At 49.0% G+C, this 23,950-nt stretch overlaps 1 protein-coding gene across 1 annotated transcript; it reads left to right on the forward strand.

The window, feature by feature from the left end:
- Positions 1-15,767: 15,767 nt before the first annotated feature.
- On the forward strand, positions 15,768-23,246 carry LOC144175187 (kelch-like protein 10). The gene is made up of 7 exons (XM_077704291.1): positions 15,768-15,820; positions 17,569-17,814; positions 18,675-18,939; positions 19,459-19,608; positions 20,452-20,657; positions 21,060-21,138; positions 22,953-23,246. The coding sequence occupies exons 1-7, from the start codon at positions 15,768-15,770 to the stop codon at positions 23,202-23,204; spliced, it is 1,251 nt and encodes a 416-aa protein (XP_077560417.1). The 3' UTR covers positions 23,205-23,246.
- The last annotated feature ends 704 nt before the right edge of the window (positions 23,247-23,950 follow it).

The following is a 23,950-nucleotide window of genomic DNA, read 5'->3' on the forward strand; positions in this document are numbered from 1 at the left end:
ATGTTATAGAAGTACACATCTCTGCAGGCAGCGGGCGTGTGATTTGGTGCATGTTTTGTGTCCTTTCATAGCGCTTAATTTGTTTATTTGGCGCTATTGCCCCACCTACTCGCTAGTATACATTTACCCTGACGTTCGTAAATCGTGCGGCGTAAAACGTTACGCAAGAATCATTTAGTTTGCGAAGATACGAAACAAAAGTTCCACTCGTTTCAAAGGCGGTGCCAGGCCAGCAGTGTCAGCTGAGTCGGCTGCGCAATTCTTGCGTTCGCTTGCATGCTCCCGCTGAAGCAACCTTTTGCAGTTACCTTAGGATATAGGATGAGCAGCGCTCCGTGTTTATGCTACTCGTGAACTTTCCTTTGTCGACCGCACGCAAGAGGAAAAAACTGTAACTGTCGTCATAGGCGTGCGCAGAGTTCTCGATTAGGGGGGGGGGGGGGGGGGGGCAAAGTCTTACAGCTGCGCCCTGCCCCTACCCCCCCCCTACCCCCCCCCCCCTCTACAGCAACTCCGACCTCTTCCTACTGAAGGCCTAGCGGTCCGAACGCAGTGCAAAGAGGGATGGTTATAAAGTTTTTATTTCAATGCAATAGAATTGCAACACATACAAAATGTTTCTGAGCAGACATTTTTACTTTAATGTGTTACATTGGCAAAATATGGGCCAATTTGGGCCCCCCCCCCCCCCCCCCCCTGTGCGCACGCCTATGACTGTCGTCAAACAGTTAAACCACCCGACCTGGCGATACTGTCCCACGCCGCGACCACCGCGACAGCTCGCTCAAAAGAAAGCCGACAAATCGGCTTCTTTTAGCGGATATTATTTTGTTTAGCCTCTGCAACTAAATTAAGGGTTATTTCATACAGTATGCAGTCATTCAAACACGCCACAAAGCGCCACAACCAACTTTCACTCTGGCTTGTGATTGAAAACACATGGGGGGCGGTGAGGGTCGTCTGCTTTTGTACTACCCAGAGGCGTCGGCCGCTAGGGGCGCTGCATGTCGCCAAAACTCCAGCGCAGGAGGCCTATATTGGAATACTTAAATACTGGCTGAATACTGAATACTGACTGAAAGGCATCAGATAAGGTCTTTATGGCGCAATCTTGGTAAGTTTAACTCAGGCAAAGTCAAGAATACTGCTGTTTGGGCAAAGGTGCGAAAATACGCCCGCAATTAGCCAAAAAGGAACTGCGTGGAAGCACGGCTGATTCAGCCAGTATTTTACGAGTTTTTCTGCTGCCTGTTGTATGACGTGTTACGAATCAGCGCGCTGCTATTTTGTTCGCGCGTGCTGCAATTTCCAGAGTGATCCGGTGCTGTGTAAAAAGCTGCTTCCGACAGGTTACAGCTTGCCCGGAGATTGGCCGGCGCGTGGGCGCCTCGCTGTCGGTGACTCAATCTCGGCTACTGCAAACGCATTTTCACGTACAGACATGTCCAGGCGCGGTGGACGTCGCCACCGAGATCTCCTCTCCCTTTCTCTCAGACTCAACGAGCGCCACGGCTGCCTGCCTCACGAACTCGGAAGGAGTGTTGTGTGTGTCTGTACCATTTTCGGGCCGTGCGCATAGGGACTGGTCAGCTGGACGGGTGGCGCCACCACTCGGCGCTCCCCTCGTCAGTGGAATGAGCCGGTGCATTGGACTACACAGCCTCCCGTTGTTTTTGTCGTGTTTGCTTCGGTGCTTTGAAAGTTTTGGTGGTGTTGTGAGCGGACATATGAGATGAAACAAAGTCAAGACAGATGTGTTGGGTTCTCAGATGCAGTAACGATTACGTAAACTTGTCCGACGCTTCTAAAGTTGGGTATCGGCTGCAATGGCATGAGCGCTTTTTGCAGCGATTTGCGCTTGGCTCCACCCGTTCTGAGTACGAATAAAACTACTATTATTAGTATTCATTTCTTCTTAAATGCACTAACGGCTGCATAAACTTATTGGATGCTTCTAAGGTTTTAAATGGGCTACATTGACATGAGCGCTTTTTGCAACGCTCTGCGCCCATGGCTCCACGCGATCTGAGTAGGAATAAAACTATTAGGAATTTTAGTATTCGTTTCTACCACTGTAAATTACCTTCACTGGTTTCAATGACTACGGTTTCCGCGCCAGCCTTAGCGCTGGGATACCTCAATACGTGTGCTTTGAAGAGAAAGGCACTTGCGTACGATATGGATTACCGTGTAGCCGTAGAAACGTTGCGGTAGTTCACACTTTTTTAAACCATGAGCTTTGGGCCTTCGGTTTTGGTGAGCGACACTGTGACAGCATAGGAGCCTGAAAGCCGAAGTAGAACTCCCACGTTTGTGGTGGTCATATTCTTAAGTGCCAAAGTTATTCACCCACCCAACATCCCAAGCCACAAACCATCCCTTCTCCCCTTCCCGTTTTACCACCTGCGTGGAATAAAGGCTGGCACCGATAGTTAAAAAATGTGACAGTGTTAACGTCAGCCGGTCTTTTTAATGCTTAAGTATTCTTTACAGAGCATCTTAAAAAATCGTGTAATGCCTTGTGAAGACACGTCGCGCGATCAGTTGCCTCAAATATGGGTGCATCAATCCGAGTCCTCCAGCACAGACACATTTTCGACACGCTGGAAAAAGTTTAGATTTGGAGAGGGGTGCATGGAAGTTCAAAATTAAACAGCAAAATCATCTAACCCCTCGTCTGATGATTACGATGGTTGAACGCAAAGCTTTCTTTGTGGGAAATGAATGGGAAATGGTCAAACAAAGACGCTGCGATCAAAAGACCAAACTGCGTGCTGGTCAAATTCGAAGCTTAACTAGTCAAAGTTTAACTCCAGAAGGCAACCAAGGAAACCCATACGAGAAAGCTTTGCGATAAACCATCATCGTGGTTATACGGTGGAGTGCATGACTTTCAAGGGTAGGTGGCAGCTTGTAACCGCAGCATTCAGTTGTGAAGCTGAGTACAGGCTTCGGGCACACTCCTGTCTTGCGTCCTTCAGACACGCAGGAATTGGTTATTGAAAAACCATTTGATGATGATGGTTAGTGTTTAATGGCGCAAGGCCAACGAGGGCAAAGAGCGCCAGACAAGAAGTTATTTAATGAAGCGAAGTGATTACCACAATAAGGTCGGTATAAAAACGTGTAAACCGAACATAGTAAAATCAATTAAAGATAACGGTGATGGCTGGTGTATAGGGCCAGATTTGATTATGCGTGATAAGAAATTAGGTTTAAAAACTTAATGACTGACAAATACTCAAACACACGTTTCACGGAAACCATGGCATCGTCACCAAGAAACAGCGATGAATGTAGGGGGATATGTTGTCTCTAGAGTTATCTGAAGTGTTTGTGTCGTGTTGTGTGAAGTGCCTTGCATGTTATTAGTATGTGCACCACGGATACGGCCTCTCCGCACCTGCTGCACTGGGGTCTAGGGGATCCCGTCAGCAGATACGAGTGAGTTGCATGCGTGTGCCCTATCCGCAGCCTAGCCAAGGCGACTTCTGTGTTTCTGTTGTGTGAGTCAGCTGTGTACCGTCCCAAGTGTGGCTTTATTACATGTAGCTTGTTATCTGTCTGCTCATTCCAGTGTGTTTGCCATGTTTACGCAAGTGTTGCCTTATGTGTGGCTTGAGGGCTGTATATGGTACGGTTGTTATGTCTACAGTGTTCCTGAGTGCAGCAGCACCGGCCCTCTCGTCTGCCAACTCGTTCCCAGTGATCCCAGCGTGTCCTGGGACCCAGCAGAGGAGCAGCTGCTGCTTCTGCGCATACACAGACATGATAGCGTTGAATACAAGATTAACTATGTGGTTTTTGGGGGGTGTATGCGATGATAGTGCGCGAACAACACTCAAAGAATATGTGTAGGTGATGGAATTGGGAATTTCATTTTCAAGAATGTGTCGTACAATCAGTAAAATTCCATACGCATCTGCTGAAAAAATTGTTCTGTGCACGCTCATGGTTCTGGCTGCATTGAAATTTGGACCATGAGCAGCGCACGACACCATAGTGGAGGTTTTAGAAGCGTCACTGTAGAATTCTGCACGTGGGTATTTAAAGTGCTGCAGTATTGCAGCTCGCGGTACCCAATTTTTGTCAAGTTTTATAAAAGAAAGGTCGCACGACACAGGGCGAACTTGCCAAGTCGGTAAAATGTTTGAAAAGGATGACCTGTACACATCTAAAAACGAAGCACTCAGATCCGAGGCTCGCTCTCTCACTCTAAGTGAAAAGGGCAGAGGAACGGATGGGCGATTTACAAAGAGCAGAGACGTTGATGTATCGTTAAAAACAGGATAAAAAGGATGGTTATTCAGTGATGAAATCTTGAAAGCATAAAGCAAATCCATGTACGTTGGTTGATTCTGAAGACTTCACTTATTACACTCGTTATACAGACTCTCGACAGGGCTAGTGCGAAAAGCACCCGAGGCGAGACGAAGCCCCAAGTGTAGCACTGGGTCAAGAATTCGCAACGCTGTTTTACTCGCCGACCCATATACCACACGGCCATAGTCCAAACGAGAACCAACCAAAGCAGTATAGAGCCGTAGTAGGAGTTCTTTGTCGGAACCATAGGATTTGTGGGAGAGAACCTTAAGGATATTCATTGTTTTCATACATTTATGCTTAAGTTTCTTGATATGTGGGATGAATGTGAGTTTGTGGTCAAACACAACATCTAAAAACTTGTGCTCCTTGTTCACAGGAAGCGGCAAGCCATTAAGAGTAATGTCTGGGTCCATATGGACTCTGCGCTTCCTTGAGAACACAACGCAGGAGCTTTTTACAGGATTCAATTTAAAACCATTCTTGTCCGCCCAGCTGGCAAGTTTCTTGACGCCGAGCTGGACTTGGCGTTCGCATATTGACATGTTACATGATTTAAAAGATATCTGCACGTCATCTACATACATGGAGTAAGAAATTGTAGGCGGCAGTGCTTTCCCAAGGGAGTTCACCTTTACTATGAAGAGAGTGCAGCTTAGAACTCCGCCTTGCGGCACGCCATTTTCTTGCACGTGTACCTTTGACAGTGCAGAACCAACTCTGACGCGAAAGTTTCTCTCCGACAAATAACTAGCAAGGGTGTTAAACATATTACCAGAAACACCGAATGATTTGAGGTCAGTAAGGATCCCATAACGCCAAGTGGTGTCATAGGCCTTTTCTAGGTCGAAAAACACAGTTAAACAGAACTGTTTGTGAATGAAGGCATCCTTAATGTATGACTCTAGTGCCACAAGTTGATCGTTTGTGGATCTCCCAGCCCTGAAGCCTGCCTGGCAGCTCTCGAGAAGACCGTTGTACTCCAAAAATTACACAAGCCTCCGGTTGATCATCTTCTCGAGAAGCTTGCACAGGCAGCTGGTCAGGGCAATGGGTCGATAGCTAGTGGGAGAAGAAGGTTCCTTCCCTTCTTTCAAGAATGCTACAGCTATGGCATCCCTCCAAGACTTTGGAATGTGCCCCGAAAGCCATATCTTGTTGAAAAGGTGAAGAAGCGTTACAAGAGTGTCTGTGTGTAAGTTCTGTATCATTGTATATGTAATGTTGTCTGGGCCTGGAGCTGAGGGTTTACACGTGCTCAGAGCACCCCTCAGCTCATTAAGTGTGAACTCAGAGTTATAAGAAGTGACTGACCTGTCATTTTCATGTAAAGGCTTCTTTTCGGCCACGAGTTTGTGCTAAATGAAAGTGTTTGTGTAGTGTGCTGAACTGGAAACGTGTTGGAAGTGTTGTGCGAGTGTGTCAGCATGGCCTTCGAGTGTATCTCCTGTTGTGCTGACCAGAGGCAGGCTGTGTGTCTGTTGTCGCTTGAGTTTGCGTATTCCTGTCCATACCTTCCTTGTGTCTGTGTAGGAGTTAATTGATGTTATGAATGTACGCCAACTATCACGTTTTGCCTCACGGCGCACACGTTTTCCAAACGCCTTGGCCCGTTTGAACAAGAGGAGGTTACTCGACGTGGGGTACTGACGAAGGATACCCCACGCCTTGTTCTGGGCCTCTCGCGCCCGCCTACAGTCCTCATTCCACCACGGCCTCCGCTGGTTGCGCGGGGCAACAGAGGCGTGGGGTATGGACTTTTCGGCGGTGTCGAGTATGTGCGCCGTGAGTAGTTGGGTTGCCTGCTCAACGTGTAGTTGTGTTATGGACATGTAGTGTAGTTTAGATGAATCTGTAAATATATTCCAGTTTGCTCTTGCTTCATTAAACCTGTTCTTGGAAGATGGACTGCTCGGGCCCTTACCTCTATATGTTAGTGAGGTGGGGAAGGGGTCACTACCATATGGATCAGTGCCCACACCCCACTCAAGACATGGAAAGAGAACTGCAGATCCAATAGCCAAGTCAAGGTGTGAATAAGTGTTGTGTCCTATATTATAATATGTCGGATATTTTGGTTGAAAAGACATGCTCCCGACGACGTTAAGAATTTCTCAATTAGGCGACCTCGGTCATCCGTGCGAGCAGAGCCCCAAAGAGAGTTATGTGCGTTGAGGTCACCTAAAAGAATGAAAGGTTCGGGTAACTGATCTACCAGACCCTCGAAATCTGTGTTTGATAGTTGGAAGTCAGGAGGGATGTAAAGAGAACATAGTGTTATAAGCCTATTAAAAATTATCTTTCGAATGGCAACAGCCTCTAGGATGGTCTGTAGTTGGACAGTGTGGCACGCCAAGGTTTTCCGGGCAATGATGGCCACACCGCCTGAGGATGTGCCACCACCATCTCTATCCCTCCTAAATACCATGTAACTATTCAAGAAATTTGTGTGCATGGAGTTTAAATGGGTCTCTTGGAGACACATCACACTTGGCTGATTGGAATGCAGTAACTCATAGACATCATCAAGATTTTTAAGAAGGCCTCTGCAGTTCCATTGCATGATATTTTCTCTTCGCATTATTGAAGTTTAGAGCTACTGGAGTATGTGTGTGATTATGTGTCGGCTTTCGGGGCTTGTACTCTTGGAAGGGGCTTTTTGATTCTCTCTACTGACCTGGACGCCGGATCCCGTTCCTTCCGCTGTGGTGCATGCCGGAACGGCTCGACGTCTAGGTCGTCATCTGAAGGCAAGGGGGTGCCCAGTGGACTGGGCCCCCTAGACTTGGACTGGGCACCCTTTGCGGTGCCCTTCGTTTTGGCCGCGACCGCCGAGGGCATCAGGAGCACCCCGGGTGGCACAGGCGGTGCGTCGGAGGTGGGAAGTGCTGCGGTTTCCTCCAGCTCCATCTCCTCCGGGCCCTCGCATGTGCTTCGGGCCGGTGGAGAGGAGGAGACAGTGGGTGCAGCAGCATCCCCACCAGGCGTGGTTGCCACCACAGCCGCTGCTGGCTCAGCGAGCGGTGCGGAGGCGAGTTGGGCCGCCGGAGGCAACCCAGGGGGGGGGGGGGGGAGCGGGACCAAGACCGACTCGCGGTACCGGGTCCCCGCCGAAACAAGACGCTGCTCCGCCCCCCGGCGAGCTGCGTCGTCGTACCTCCCCAGGGGGAAAGAGGCGAACCTCTTTCGCGCCTCTGGGAAGGTGATGTTCTCGTTTACTTTCAAGGCAATGATCTGTTTTTCTTGTTTGAATTTTTCGCAGCTCCTGGAATAGGCAGCGTGCAGTCCCTGGCAGTTCGCACAGGTGAAGCTCTCGGATTCGCATTTGTCGGTTAGGTGGTCGTGTGCTGCACATTTTGCGCACGTCGGTTTACCACGGCAAGAGGTTGTGCCGTGCCCAAACCGCTGACACTTGAAGCAGCGGCGTGGGTTTGGCACGTAGAATCAGACCGGACATCTCATGAAGCCTGCGTTGACCGACTCAGGAAGTGTTGAGCGGTCAAATGTCAAGATTATGTGTTTAGTAGCTATTATTTGGTCGTTTCGGCGTATCGTGATTCGCCGCACTGCTGTCACGCCCTGATCGCTAAGGCCGTCGAGCAGATCTGCTTCAGTCTCATTTATTAGATCTCTATCAGAGATCACGCCCTGGCAGCTATTCAGACTGCGATGGGGCGTGATCTTGATGTCAACATCGACCATGCGCGTTTGCTTCAAGAGGTTACAGGATTGTTGTTTGTTTTGGACTTCAATTAGGACTTCTCCGGTTGTGAGCTTTTTAGCCTTGTACGATTTGCCTACAAGGCTTTCAAGAAACCTGGAAATGAGAAAGACAGACTGGGAAGTGATGGGTTTTGATTTATCCAGGGATTCCATTACCAGGAAGCGCGAGAAATTATCGGGCTTTGGAATGGAGATCGAAGACAAAGGAGGAAAGGATACTTCGGTGCGGCCCCTTTTCAGGGACCGATCACGTTTGGGGGGGGGGGGGGGGTTGAAAATGCCATATGATACATTAAAAAGCAGGGAAACGGGGGTACTTTCTCCTTTGACTTTACCCTCGTAGTCAAAGAGGTCCCAGAGCTCCCTGCCTGTCTACCATCGGCCGGAGCTTGACCAAGGCTCCGACGGCCACCGTTTACGGCTTCTACTCTCCACCTTTAAACACCTCGCCACGGTTGGACACAGCTTATGTATGGGAGCTCGGGGTCCGCGGTGTCGCTGCTTACCGTCATCATGAATACTCAAGGTACCCCGTGAGGGGTTTAAAAACCATTTACCAACTAGCCAGCAACCATTCCAATTCTTATAAATCAATGCTTCTCCACGACAAGCAATAACGTTCTACTATCATGCGGTATTTATTCTATCAGCGATTCCTGATGACTGTAGTAAGAGCATTTCTGTGAAATTAAACACGTTTCAGCCGTAGGTAATGAAGTTGGAAGCGTCGTCTGTTTCTGTTTCTAGGTAAATCTTAGAAGGCACCCCCAACTTTGTCTTTCGCTTGTGCACGACGTCGACGCCGTTTTGTCATTAACTGTCAAAGGCCAGCGCCGCAGCATTCCTGGATCGGTTGCACACACCGGCTTCGTGGGAGCATTTAGGTGCAATATACTCCTCGATACGCGAAACTGCATGCAGTCATGAAAAAATTACATGAAGGAACGGACTTTCACTTCCAGCTTGACTTCCAGCTTGGCGCATTGAGCGTCATCCGCTATTAGTAAAACTGAGTTTGGGCGTAAATCGCACACATGGCATGCCTCGTAAAGGTCACATCCACGCTCAAGATTTACCGATCTGAAAAAAGCCCCTGTGGTTATGTACGCTTTGCAAGCCGCACCGCAGCAGAACGAAAGAAAGCCATGCAGAATAACGCTGCACTGACCGCCACCGGCATTCCACTGACGAGCGGTTCGCCACGGGAGGCGCTGTTCGCTGAAGCGACGGTGGTGCCATACAACGACCGCCCGGTCGCTATAGAAGCACTGGGAAAACCGCGCAGCCGTTGAGGCTTCTCTGTATAGAACCCGCCATTTCGGTGGATAGTTAACATTAATTTTGCAGCAGCGAATCCATGCTGTCGTCCTGTCGAGTTCTGCTGTAATCTGGCCCGTAAGAATACTTGTTCCTGTATTGTTTCTGCTAATCTCTCGCCATTCGGTAAACCAGTTAAGCTTGCCTTCGGCTTCTAGTCGTTACCACCGAGGCAGGAACTTTCGCTGGCCGCTCTTTAACACGCTTCCACGCGTGACGGAGGCCACAGAGCCCGGTTCGGAGATGCCTTCCAGAATGTAATAGACACAAGGCTATAAGAGCTAGGGAAAAATGGCTACCAACAGAGTCAACTTAAAAAGCACATTTGCGAATAACAATTTTGGTGGAAGAGGGAACATGCAGGGTGATATTCTGCACGAGGAATACAAACTGGAAGTTTGACGACGAAGTTTGGCGACGAGACACCTCATGCCAAGCCTTTAAGTGATTTCTTGTGATGGAATGGTTTGCTGATACTAAACGATTGCGAGGCAGGCTTTCTTATTTTTCGCACATTTTCCTCAACTCTTTTAGGGTACGTATGAGGTATTTCAAGTACCGACTTTCCATTTTGACATTCCCTGTCAAAAGACGCATTACCCTATTTACCCCTAGGGGCTGTAGACACATCCTCCGGAATTCACTTGAGGATTTCTGAGCACCACGTCGTTCATCAATGGTTGCCAAATAAAAGAAGCTCCACTGACACTGCCTCCGCCGTCAGGCTGGCTTACGCAAGAACGGCCAATTTATTTTCCTCTTGCATTCAGTCCGTACTCCGCGAAGGTGGTGGTACAAAAAGAGTTTGCGCCAAACAGTGTAGACTGATTGATTGATTGTAGGGTTTTACGCACCGACGCAACGCAGGCGATGAGGCGCGCCGTAGTGGAGGGCTCCGGATTAATTTAGACCACCTGGGGTTCTTTAACGTGCGCCGAAATCTCGTACACACGGGCGTTTTTGCTTTTCGCCTTCACCAGAAAAGCGGCCGCCACGGCCGGGAATCGAACCCGCGACCTCGTGCTCAGCAGCGCAACGCCTTAGCCACTGAGCCACCGTGGCGGGTCAAAACCGTAGATGCATCGTGACTTTTTTTTTTCTTACATTAACTTTCTCTTTTTTCTGAGTGAAAGTCTTCTGCGATAGAATGCGGGAGTGAGTGTTTTGTAACCAAAGTGAGCTTCGTTTCCCGCTTTTTTTTTTTTTTTTTTTGCAGGCCAATATAACTCTTAAAACATTGACATCTTGACCATGTACCGCTGCCGCGTCTAGTGGAAGTGAGGGGGAATTGTAATAATGCGTTTTCCTCTGGACCAAATTTTTGTTCCAAATTATCCGCTCTGGCCACGTGTCAATTCCTGCATAACCTACAAAGAACAGGCGTCCTCGATATTTGTTTGGTGTAGCGCCCTATGTCCTCACATATAATACTTTGCTCCCAACATCAAATTATACAAGGAAAAATGGCCGCGTATCTGCTCCTTTCGTTGCAGTTGATGAAAGACGATACTTGACTGGCGCCCCTGCCAAGTCAATGCCTCCAGTCTCTTTCCCGCTAACCTTTCATGCTCTTCCTCTCCAGTCTCGCTTTTTTCCCAAGGTACACACGCTAGAGGTTTGCTCAAGCCAATTTAAATTTACCCGCGTTCCGCTGCTCCAACTCGGGTGTCTCAATGCCAGCGCTGCGGTATGGCGGAGACGCGCGTGAATTGAGTTACCCGACTACAACGTTTATAGAACAGCGTTGCCCTACTCCACGAGCGTTCCAAGCGGAACGTGGATGCATCCTAGTGGAGCCTTTCGTTGTTGTTGCCGTTTGATTTCTTAAATACCGCCATGAGCGCGGGGAACAGCAGGCGACGGTTTTCTGCCGTTGATGTAGTATTTCATTTGCTATCGCAAAAACCAAGCATCCATTAATTTTTTATTAAGGGAACACTGAAAATACCACTGTGGGTTGATTTTCTGTTTTATATTTGCGTAATCTCTTGTTCTGGTTGAACAATGTTTACAAGCATCAACATTGACACCTGACTTAGACGTGTACATTTGGCTGTGAGCAGATTCTATTGCTATTGAGCAGATTCTATTTCACTTTGGTCGGGTGGATGAATCGAGCCAGAGACAGACAGACAGACAGACGAAAATTTCTGCCTTTAGGTAGCCCAAGAAAGACTACCGTCTTTAAATGCGTTCCAACGTAATTACGCACTATGAGCTCCGACTTTTGAGTGTACAAGGCACACAATGTGACACCATTTGTTGGAAGCCCAGCAAGTGATCTGGACTTTTCCGAAGTTTCGCGATTCTCCGTGTGCGCGCCTGACCGGCGCGTAAGAGTGCGCATACAAGAGAGGTGTTCCGGCGCACATGACGGACGGGGAGGGAGTTCACACTCCTCCGGGGATTACGACGTCGCTCAGCAATCAGGATAAGAGCGGGCTCGTCGACCCAGCGACAAACAAGCGCTGCCGGGTAAGCAATGAAGTCAGCGCTCCGATCCCTGGTCCCAACCGACACCGACGAGGTAACCGAAGGCCTCGGTGCCTAATCATAATTCACAAGCAACTCTGCCTGCGGGAATGAACTACTTTGTCAAAAGTAAGAAGCAGCGTGCGACAGGCGGGAAAGAGCCGCTATACAGCCGCCTGATGGGAATGATGGGGTGGTTCGCGCCGTTTATATTCACGGGCTTTTTAAACCAAAGAGCGCCCTTGCGCGCGTGCCCTTTCCCAGCTTCTCTTTTGCCTCGTCGCCCCTAAGGGGCGCCCTTGTTCATTTCTCACGCGTCTGGGTTGCTTTCGTTCTTTCCGGCGCAAAATATGGGTGATTGATCGTCTTTCCTGTTTCCTCCCTTTATAGTAAGTCGAGGTGCTTCCCTTCATTTCCCGTGTACCCTTTTCCCTATTCGTCGATTGTTCGAACTGTTATTATTGGTGGGGCTGCATACGCTACCTGGATAGCTGGGAACGATTTTCTGTCTTCGCATCCGTCGCCCTGTCGGTCTTCGTCTCCGCTACTACCATATTTTTTATACTGTTCAGCAACCAAAAAGAATCCCGGTAGACGTTCGTCGATGAAGAAACTTTCATGCAGCATAGCAGAGAGCTCTAACTTTCAGAAGCTGTCCCTCTACACGGTGACTTCCTCATTTTTTGTAAGCATACAAAGCAACGACGGCAGGTTTTATGAGAAAATGCGGTATGCTAGTTCACAGTAAGTAAGATCATTGGGTCTGCCAGACCCCCCGGCAGCGTGATTCCAAACGCTTCGCTGCACAGAGCACCCACGTGACACCTGTGATGTCACTTCGCGCGCTATTCTTTTGAGCGCCTGCTAAAGGGTACCCGACGTTCTGGCTCTGTAGCCATGACGTAGAGCACTGAGTATTGGCCCTGGCGGCTTGGGTTCGAGCCCCAGCAAGTCGATCTGTTTCTTTTTTTTTTTTTTCATTGCCTATTTTATTTCTACATTTCATTTTTTTATTCTAAACTAAAATCTACGGGTCGTTTTTGTTAATAATGGTGATTTGGTACGTTTTAGGTCGCTTTAGGCTTGGGGCGCAGCCAATAACCCCGTTGAATTACGGTTCTCCATCGCGCGAACAGACATGTCACGTGGGTGCTCTGTGCAGCGAAGCGTTTGGAAATACGCCCCCCGGCACGAGTGTTGGAAGAATAACAAGGAGTGGAATCGGACCACGTTACTCGCTAAGGCACGCACGCAGGCGTAGGCGTGGGCGCATGATTTAAAATAGTTGACAAGCACAAACAGTGCTTTAGGAGCACACATTTAACTAAACTAGATCAGCAGGGACGTGCACGATCTTTTTTAACAGCAAATCGTGAGTAAAATGGTGATTACCTTAAAACTCTGATGCGACATCCCGACACTGCAAGAAGGGGTGTCCAGTGAATCCGTTGCAAAATCGCTGCAACTGCTGGCGCAAACTCTACAGCGTTTGCGCAATAGTAGCGGCGGTCACCTTTTCGCTAAGACCAAATCAAAATGCGAACTGTACAGCGTTATTAGATTATCAAAGTTCTTGTAGCTCGCGAGTTCAAAGTCGCCCACGACCAAAGCCAGGAACCAGTCTTCCTTGTAGTCTGTCGCAATGCCAACATTTAAGTCGCCGACAATAATGCACAGCACTAAAGCTTTTCATCATGTCCGGCACGATGCAATCTTGAACAATCTAATAGACCTCCATGTGAGCCCCAAAATATACAACTACATCAAGGCCTTTCTTACGGACCGCATGGCGAGACTTGTAGTTGGAGGCATGGAATCGGCTACCATCTCCGTGGGTAATCGTGGCACCCCCCAGGGATCGGTCCTATCGCCGCTTTTATTCAATGTAGCAATGATAAAACTCCCTCATCTTATCTCTAATATACCGTATGTGCATCACACTTTATACGCTGATGACATCACGATATGGACGACTGGAGGCAGAGGCGGGCACATCAAGACCGCCTACAACAAGCTGTCGACATAGTGGAAGCTTCCACCGGAGAACGCGGTCTGATGTGTTCTCTGCAGAAGTCCGAACTTCTCCTCTACAGTCCTCCCGGCAAGAGACATCGTCAAGGTACTCCAGACATACAGCTCACATTAAAAGATCGCGTTATACCCATCGTCACGTGGTCACGTGCATACGTGTTCTTGGACTCCGAAGTCATCAATCAGGCTCCAATACGGACACCATCACAGTCCTCTCTGCAAGTTCACTACAAACACGCCGTATTATTTCACGAATTGCGCACCGCCTTCACGGACGTAAGGAGCGCAACCGCATCCGGCTAGTGGAAGCCTTTATTATAGGCCGTATCACGTATGTCACTCCATACCTCTACCTCGAAAAAAAAAACTGAACAATGCAAAATTGACTGCATAATACGCAAAGCGTATAAACAGGCCGCGGGCATTCACATCACGGCATCCACCGAATGACTCGTGGCTATGGGTATCCATAATATTCTAATGGAACTTGTAGAAGCGCAGCGCACATCCCAATACCAGCGATTATATAGCAGTCACACAGGACGCCTTCTACTCCAGAATCTAAACATTTCGTACGCCGGCCAACATGGAACAAAGACTTCGCTACATCCTACATCCCCCCCCCCCCCCATACCCAGAAACATGCACCCGGTATACCACCAAGATCGCCGTCATGCCGGAGCGTCTGCCCTGCACCATCGTTTGAGAGATGACCCTGATGTATGTTATGTTGACGCCGCTGATTACCACCATACGCGCGCCATGGCCATCGTGGCACTAGATGCTATCTCCCCGGCATCCGCCTCTATTTACACTAATTACGCTGAGGAAGAAGAAGAGGCCGCTATTGCTCTGTCTGTCGCCTGCATAACTGCTAAAATCATAGTGAGCGACTCTAAAACAGCTCTCCGGAATTACAAAATTGCCAGGATCTCTAATGCCTCCCTACGCATCTTACGCTCCGCCCAAGCCGCTCGTACGAGTAACGTGCAAATAATCTGCACACCGGCCCATGCATCTCTCCCAGGCAACGAGCTAGCACACGAGGCGGCCCGAGGATTCAGCTTCCAGGATTGCCCTGACGACGCTGCTGTCTCGGACCAGGGAGCTAGGAACAGGCTGGTGACCTACTGGGACATCGCTCAGCGCTATCGCATGGAGCGCCAGAAATATCCCGCAGCGCATATCCCACACTCAGCTGACGTCAATCTGTAGCCTGGCGTCAGCTGCATCCTAATGCCTTCCCCAATCCTGCAGTATTTATCACATTTATCCCGACCTTTACAATGACCAATGCAAGTGGTGCACCCACCGAGCGACACTCACTGACATGATTTCGTATTGTGATGCTTAGCCACGGACTATACGAGCATGCTCACAAATCACCAGTGCGGAGCAGTGGGAGACCCGTTTGCTTAGCTCCGACCCCGAAATACAGGTCAAAGTCGTCCAACTGGCCGAAAATTCCGTTCGCGCCCAAGGGCTACAGGCCGCCATCTGAGGGGGAGGAATTCAGGAAGGCTCCCACTTCCTATTCCTCCTTTCAACCAGTTTTGGGCAAAATAAAGTTATTATCATCCTCATCATCCATAAAATAAAAAAGCGGGCGTGATTGTTGGTCAATACACCTCGGGGGGTACGTCTGTTCTAGGTATATGTACTACTATGCCACCATTAAGAGTCACACGAAACGAGAAATCTCTTTGGTAAGCTCGGCAAATAGATATCAGCGTTTACCTGCTGTGGCCGTAGTTAAGCGTAACTGTGGGCAGCCCTAACATTGCGCCGAATGGTTTCACATGTAACGTCCAACTCATCGTACGTCAAGCTGCGGTTGCCTGTTCAATTTGTTAGACCTGAAAGCGTAGCGTCAGGCCTAACGTGAATAAAATTCCGGGAAAATGGGGACGCTTGCCTTTATCATGGAGGCAATGACCCTTTATGACGAAGCGATGTAAGTACCGCGAAAAGATGTGGGATTGCTTCACCCACTTTTAGGAAGGTAAATCCTACTGCATCGCATTGTTTTTTCTCGCGGTGCGGACACGATCGTGCCTGTGTGGGGCCAAAGTAAGCATCTTCGCAGTAAAATGCGTGAAATATGCGTAAAATAAACTACGCAGTAAAATGTGTGACGCCGTGGGACTTGACAGACGGCTAATACCCACTCGGGTTAGTACCCGCACAGAGCCAAGGCGAGGGCGCTGCTGTCGGCACGAGCTACATGGCTCGCGCCCTTCTGGTCACGTCGATGGTCGGTTGCCTGCGCGCTTAAGCCATTTCGAACAACGCGCACACGGAGAGCTACCGTGCGAGCATTGGCACAGGAGATGAGGCAAGTGACGAGGCATTCCTAGCTTTACCGTTGGCATTAGCCATGTGCACTGTACCTGAATTGCTGTTACCGCTTCGCATATTTATCGCAATCATCGCTCCCATAGCTGCATCGATTGAATTTAGGGTTTAACGCGCCGACGCTACACAGGCGATGAGGCGCGCCGTAGTGACGTAAATTTGACCACCTGAGGATCTTTAACGTGTTCCGAAATCTCGAACACACCGGCGTTTTTGCTTTTCACCTCAATAAAAAGAAGCAGCTACCGCGGTCGAGAATCCAACCCGCGTGCTTGTGCTCAGCAGCCCAACGCCATATATCCACTGAGCCACCGCGGCGGGTCAGAGCCACATGGGTCATGCTTTCACAGAACCTAAAATGCTACTGCTCCTCTAACTTCTGCTATGACCCATTCGAGGGAAGGGATAAACGCGGCTCTGTTCATGTTTCTTTCAGTTGATTGTGTGTTGCGAAGAGATTGTAGATAGAGAACTGAGCACGATACTCACAACTGGAAAAATCGCGACATCTTCGGTGACCCCTTTGTCTGACGAGACTGCGTCAACTGACAGACAGCAAACAAAGTAAAAAGACAAAGCCCCTAAATAAAAAAGCCGCCCGCATCTTCCCACGGGGGGAACTCGAGTAAATGCGTCGCATCTACTCGAGTCAAGCAAAGCGTCACGTCAAGCGAAAGCCAAGCAAAGACGCCCTTGACTGAATTCCGAACGCGCGCTCCGCCACTTATATACGTTGAGGGGATGCGTAAGCCGGTCCCAGTCGACGACGTTGGCGTACTTGTAAAGCGGCGTGGACTCTAGGTGTTTGAGCCAAGCGCGGATGTTGCTTCGCCGGAGAACGGCACACCGGTTATATGCGCAGCGCGCCCGAAGGAGAGGAAACCGCGGAAGAGAGAGTACAGCACATGCGCCGGCCCCAGCGCGTCTGCCGCGGCTATGACGCAACGTGCCGCGGCTATGACGCAACACAATCCAACACAATCCACTTTAATCCAATCCAATCCAAATCCAAGTCAAGCCAAGCCAAGATAATCCAATCCAATCCAATCCAAGCCAATCCAATCCAATCCAATGCCCCTCGCGAGAGAGTGTTGGAATCCAATCCAATGCCCCTCGCGAGAGAGTTCGCTATCGCCTCGACTCGACGCGCATGCGCAGTGAGCGTGCGGACTACGGACGCCAACGCGGGTGACATCGTGAGTTACTGAAATGCTCTGCATTTAAAAGAATAGCTTCGACCATTGTTTACTGTCGACGTTTAGCAGCCCAAGGCTCCCATTTCTGCCCCGTGCAGTATTTAATTTAAAGCCTCGCCTCTTCTGGCCCTTCCATTTTTGTTTCGTTCAGCCTGGCTGTACCCGCAACCGCCATAGACGACGTCCAGTCGAGCCCAAGGGAACATGACTCGGAATGTGTTGCTGCCTGCCAGCTCTTCACCGTCGACATTCGGCAGCAAGAGCTCTCGCCGGTGGTGGCGGCACGCGCCATGCCCGCTTTGCTTCGTCAGAGACGAGCCCGGCAGCTCTGCGACGTAGTCTTCAAGACTGCCGATGGAACCGAGTTTTGGGCACACCGGTTCGTTCTAGCTGCCAGGTAACTTTCGTTAATTGTGTGATGTGCCTGAACTCGCGGTGACCGTTTCCAACGCCCGTGCGTGCCTGCGTGGGTTGATACTGCCAAAACAGATTCCATCATTCCGCCTTGCCTGGAGCACTGAAAAGCTAGATAACGCCTGCACAGAGCAGCACAGCGTACTTTGTTCCTCGCAGTAGATGGATCTTGCAGCTTCATTGTGCTTTTGTTTCTTTTTTTTTAAATGGCTATCGAGTGTGTTTATTGCTGTAACTGAAAGGAAGTCAGTCAATAGCCGCGACATGGCGATATAGCTCAAGCAGCATAACACAAGCGCGAATACAATGCCCAGACCACGAAAGATAGAAAAATTTCGTGCAAGTTTCTACCTTCTCTGATAGGTGTAGACTGAGGTGCGATATGTGGCTGGGGTACACTGTGACGTCATAATGTAAGTTCTGCAATTTCTTTTTTACTGTGCAAGGAAAGCAATTCTGATTTTGAAGATGGCAAGAAAAACTTACTAGGTCTCTTTGAGACCCTGCCTTCCAATCACGCATTTTAAACATGTTTTGACTGAGGTGCGTGAGTCGATGAATAATCAGAACCGTAGCAGGTACGACTATTTTAACGACCAAAAAGAAGCAAGAACCTTATTTTACCAAAAGGTCATTTTACTGCTGTAATTTATTCGAAGCTGTGACAATGGCATAATGGGAGTTGACAGGGTACGTGCAGCTTTCGCTTTCCTTATTTTTCGAGTGTAGCAATAACGTATAAACCGTATGACTTGTGCTACAGTTTAATGAATCAGCTATAGCCATCCGCTCCAGTAACAAACTGAGTAGCTTCCGCCACGCTTTCTTCGCAAAACTGTGCAGGTACTTGGGCTTTCGGGAGCGGTGCTCCAGCGCCACACGGCAGCTCGATTCTGCCTCCACTGCCAGGGCGAGCTTCGAAACGCCTCTGCTTCGGCAGGAACGGCCGCACGTGAAGGGGCGATCCCTTCCCAGCGAAATTGTGATCAACGACATCAAACCAGACATGTTGCAGCTGCTCATTGACTTCGCCTACCACGTCAACCTCCGTGACCTCGTTAGAGAGCACAATGTCTTCGACGTCCTTGGCATGTCAGAGACGCTGAACGTAAGTAGCGATGCACAACGTGGAAACAACACAGCTTCGTCCTAATTGGGCCTTTTTGCGTTGGGAACATACCTTAGAGACGAGAGGACAACCATCGCACGGTGTTCTTTTCAATTAGACTCCCTTCAAAGTTAGATAGAAAAGGTGTCCACCGAGATAAAAGGCAAAAGCTTCAACGCAGAAAAAAAGAATTCTGTCCCGCTTTATTTGTTGCGTTTCGTTGAGATCTTGCGCGAAATTAAACGACGAAAGAAGGAACAGGTATGTATAAAGAAAGGCGATATACGTACTTTAAAAAGATGCACAGTCAAACTACGTGCATAGCTTAAAAGAAACAGTAAAGCTCTCCAAAGGCCTGGGCGCACCCTGGTATACACATAAGAGATACAAGGCATTGTTGTGTGTATCTTTTTGTGATCAAGAAACAGTGATGCTGACCACTTGTTTTGTTGCAGCTATTTTTTTTTTTTTTTGCCGACATTACAAGGCTGGTGTTCTCCTCCTCCTCAATCTCCGCAGATCGATGTAATTCGCGATCACTGCCTCCGGCTGCTAAAAAGGACTTTACAACCAGAAAATTCCATCGCCATGTACCGTTTCGCCTTGTGCAGAAGATACAGCAGTCTTTTCAACGCTGCTTTCGGATGCCTGCTTCTACACTTCGAGAAGGTAAGAACCGAAAGTGGCGCAGCAACAACGAATTACACAGGAAGATTGGGAAGCATGGCAGCAGCCGGACTAAATAAAGTTAAGCAACTGCCAACTCAGGAATGACTTTGTGTCGACCCGTATTTAACCCTTGCACATACAGTGAATCCTAGCATAATGAAGTTCTCAGTACAGGGATCTCTGTAACAGTACAGGAATCTCTAATTGTTATAAGCGACACTTCGGGAAAGCAGGTGCCCTTTACGCTCTATGCACTTCAGTGAGATTTCGCTAGGTTTCGAATACCGCACATTTTCTAATAGTCTTTTTTTTTATAATAAGGGTCTACTGTATTTTATAAACTCATATTATGCAATGCCTCACATATTATTCACTTGGAGGCCGTAGTAGGGTGAGCTGATTTATTGCTGAAATCAGCGTAACGTTTCGCAAAAAATGCAAATTATACCTAAAATCGGCCCCAGATTTTGGTTTACGATTGAAGCGCCAATCCCACACACTAATATTATAAAAACAAATTCAACCATACCGATGAACTTCCGAAACATTACAGCCAAACTGTAAGCAAGTATTTGAACCCGATGCGTCCGTGACACCTTTGACGATTGGCCGCAGTCCAGTGCACTGTCGCAGAAAACGCCAACTGTCGATAACTTGCATAGCAGCCGCACCTGAAGGCACTTTATACAGCACTTGATCCGCGAATCACGCCTTTCAAACGGGACATATTCGATTTCACGGTTAGATGTAAAATTAGTGTCCAAGATCATTTACCCTTTTACTGACTTGCTCAAAACTTGTTTAGACGTGACATGTAGCGTTCTCTGCTACGTTCTGCGGTAGGTGCGGAAGTGCAGCCCTGAGTTCGCGACACTCACGGTCGAAGAACTCCAACAACTGCTGCATGACGACGAACTCCAGGTGACCAACGAAGTCAAAGGCGCTTTTCGGGCAATCATCGAGTGGATTAAGGAGCGCTACACGTTCCGGAAAGTCCACCTGGCCCACCTCCTCCAGCTCGTGCGCTTCACTCCACTTTGCACCATCAGGTGACAGGCCAGAATGCCACGTCCAGCCTTCCGATGTCAACTCTTGTTCTTGCTACAGCCAAAAGAACTGAATATATAAGGCCGATCGAGGCGAAGCATTGTTCGACGGATTTTAAAGTGCAATATATAGCGTGCACAGTCTAAGCCTCAAGCTGGCAACAGCTCTTCCTTAATGTACGGGAGGACCGGGAGGGGGGGGGAAGGGGGGGGGAAGGTGGGGGGGAGGGGGGGTAAGGAGGGTGGCGAGGCCTAAGCTGATTCGCGAAAAGTCGCTTGAATTTGTTGCCCAAAAATCAGTTGAAAGGAAAGAGAGCCATCTTTTCATTGCTTTTTCTCAACTTCGGGTAGTGCATTCTTCATTACTTTATCATCGTGAGGCATACATTTGGTGTTGATTTTCAGGGACTTCGAGGAAGTGATCTCCCACCCAGAGGTGCGAGCAGACGGAGACAGCCACAAACATATGGAGCTAATTTATGAGGTGAGTGACACCCGGCCTATTGGGGCACACGGCTATAGCCCGTCGCACGGTTTGCTGGTGATCTCCGAGAGTAGGGAACAAAAAGAAAATTTCTTTTTTTTTAATATTTGTGTCGGCTCGGGCCGGAAAAAAGGAACCAAGACATGAATTTCCCTACGTTATTTTTGAGAACCATGCATGGCTGATAATATAGCTCATTGGCTACGATTCGGACTTCATTTCCTGAAGGTAGCCACAGTTAAGATTCCTGTTGCGTAGCAACATGTCGTCGTAAGGCTGCAAAAGGCAGCCGCTCTTTGATTTAGAAAGGAGGTTTAATTCTGGCTCGGAAAAAAATTTATTGCATATCAGCGTGCCTTTGCCCTGAAAAAAATGCATGGTAAGGTATGATCATAAGACCATTCCTTAATACTGATGTTGTTTGATGTTTCTTTTATACGCCCAATAGTTATGCATTACTTCCGAAGAAGCTATGAATTGTGTGATTGCTTCCTTTAGGGTATTTTCATCGTGGCTCGATCAAACAGTAAATGCGTAGACTGACATTCGAATAGCCTTGTTGCGCAACGAGTACTGAAAAGCGAAGCTCAAGTGTCCAAACAGCGCCTTCAATGTTTCGATGCGCGAGCTCACGTCTCTTTCAACTGGATCGTCGTCTTCGGGGTAGGAAAAGGCAGCGGGCCGAGAAAAAGAACAGGACAATAGAGAGGAGCTACATTCTTCCACTGTTTTTTTTTTTTTAAATGCGAATGCATTTATTAGTCGGGGGTTGTCTTGCGTCCATCGAGCGGCGTGCGCCTGCATTCCTCCAGCGCGAGCGCACGTGAGCGAGCGCCTCGTAGTTCCGCCTTCGTCGTCGTCGTCGTCGTAAATGCGAATGCATTTATTAGCTGGGGGTTGTCGTGCTCCGCTGGCGTGCGCCCGCAGGTGTTATCTCTCCGCGCTCAATGCCGAACGCATGCGCTTGAAGCGACCTGTACTAGTTTGCTCGAAGCGGCAAGGACGGCGAGTACTGCGGTGTTAGTCTCGTGTCTAACGTCTATGGGAAACTTGATATCGCACGCCGTTGTCACGTCTCCCATTCGAGACACGTCTCCGTACAAGGACTTGTACACCCTTGCCTACACCGGAGACGGAGTCTTTGTGGTGACCGTGTACCTCGCGCCCAACCTCGCTCGAGACGCCGTTGCCGTGCAGCTGGACGCGGCTATGGAAAGTGTGCGCGTGCTCTTCCAAACCCTCTGACCCCATAGTCTTGGTTGGCGACTTCAACGTTGACGTGCGCAAGAAGAGTGGCGAGTGGCTGGTCGAGTACATGCAGACCAGGCACTCTATGCATTGTCTCTCTGCCGGCTTCGACACGTGCCCCACTACCATTCACGGGAGTTGCATTGATCTGGTCTTTACGCGAAACTGTGACGCGCGTATGCTTCTCAAAGACCCTTTGACCGTGCACTTTAGCGATCACAAGGCAGTGATTGTGGCCGTCAGGTACAACGATAACACAAACAGGTGCTGATGAATAAATGATTACGTTCACACTCTCGTCATTAATTACGCCATTACTCGCAACACACTCATCGGTGCACCCAATGCATTCGCATTTCTGCACGATTCCCTTCGGGGAGGTGCGGGGGAATTTTTTTTTTTACTATTATTTCGGGTGTACAAGCGTTGCTAGTAATTATTCCAATCGGAAAGATACAAACTAACGTCGGTAGGTAAGCCCCAGCGGCATCAACTTCTGACGCGAAAATGAAACTTTTTTCTTAGAATATCGAAACGCTCTCACATGACCACACATGCAATTACAGACGCTGGCCTATCGGATGGTCGACAGAGGCAGCCTCGCCCCCTTGAATGTGTCCGACCACCGGTGGCTGAGGCCCCGCGTTCCCGCGGACATCTTGTTCGTGTTCGGCGGCGTCACTGGCACGAAGGGCGAGGCCACCAACAGTCTCACGACCTACGACTGCCGCGCTGGCCGCTGGAGGGTGCACCCCTGTCCGGACACATTTCCCAGGCCAGTATCCGTAACTCTCCCGACTCCTGTTTTGGGGCTTTAATCAGGGCTCGGAATCGTACACTTTCCTATTAGTACATACTAGAGGAACATCTGCGCCACTGTCTATGGGAGCCGCGCTTCGGCGAGCGTTCCGTTGGTTCCGTCATGTAGCGGGAAGGCACGTTCCACTTGTCCTTGGCATGGCTCATAAACAGGCTGACAAGTTTGCTCTGGCTGCAAAAAAGCAACAGTATCACTGTAGAAGGTTCATCAAATTTGTTTTGGTATTATAAACTTGAAGCTCCAAAAACATTAATTTGTCAGTGATTATGTAGACGCTTCATGGACGATGAACAAGAAAAAAATGTTACCCTTTTTTTTGTTGCTTTTGGCTTCGAGACAAAAAGAAGGCATAGTGCTAGCTAAGCCAAGTAGGCGAGGATCGTCGCTAGCGGCAGTGGCGCCGCCCACGGCGGCCCGAGACTGCAGCGACAGATTTCCCTCTAGTATATATTAGTTTGAAGCTCTATGCTCGGAATATCTGCAGGCATAAAAAAGTGAGTAGCACCTAAAAATCAAAACATGCAGTTTTTGTTTCTTTTCTGTGACATGCTTGGTATTATTCCAGGGCCGACACGAAACTTTTTTGCCGTGGCTGAACGTGATTAAACTAAGTTCGTCGAGCGAGCGCTCGGTTTTTACCCCTGCACAACCGCATTGGACGCTGGTTTGACCCTGGCTGAGCTTGAAGACCGTATTGACGCTACGAGGAACGAGTCGTTGTCTAGGTTTGAACCTGAAGCTCTC

This window comes from Haemaphysalis longicornis, unplaced genomic scaffold, assembly GCF_048455015.1.
Source record: "Haemaphysalis longicornis isolate Haplotype H1 unplaced genomic scaffold, Haemaphysalis longicornis Haplotype H1 scaffold_3, whole genome shotgun sequence".
Taxonomy (NCBI): Eukaryota; Metazoa; Arthropoda; class Arachnida; order Ixodida; family Ixodidae; genus Haemaphysalis; species Haemaphysalis longicornis.

Bases quoted from the DNA above. Each gene is read 5' to 3' on its own strand.
- LOC144175187 (XM_077704291.1), top strand. From the start codon at position 15,768: ATGGGGACGCTTGCCTTTATCATGGAGGCAATGACCCTTTATGACGAA. The intron at 20,658-21,059 runs GTGACAGGCCAG...GTTGATTTTCAG, and splicing joins ACTCCACTTTGCACCATCAG to GGACTTCGAGGAAGTGATCT. The intron at 21,139-22,952 runs GTGAGTGACACC...ATGCAATTACAG, and splicing joins ATATGGAGCTAATTTATGAG to ACGCTGGCCTATCGGATGGT.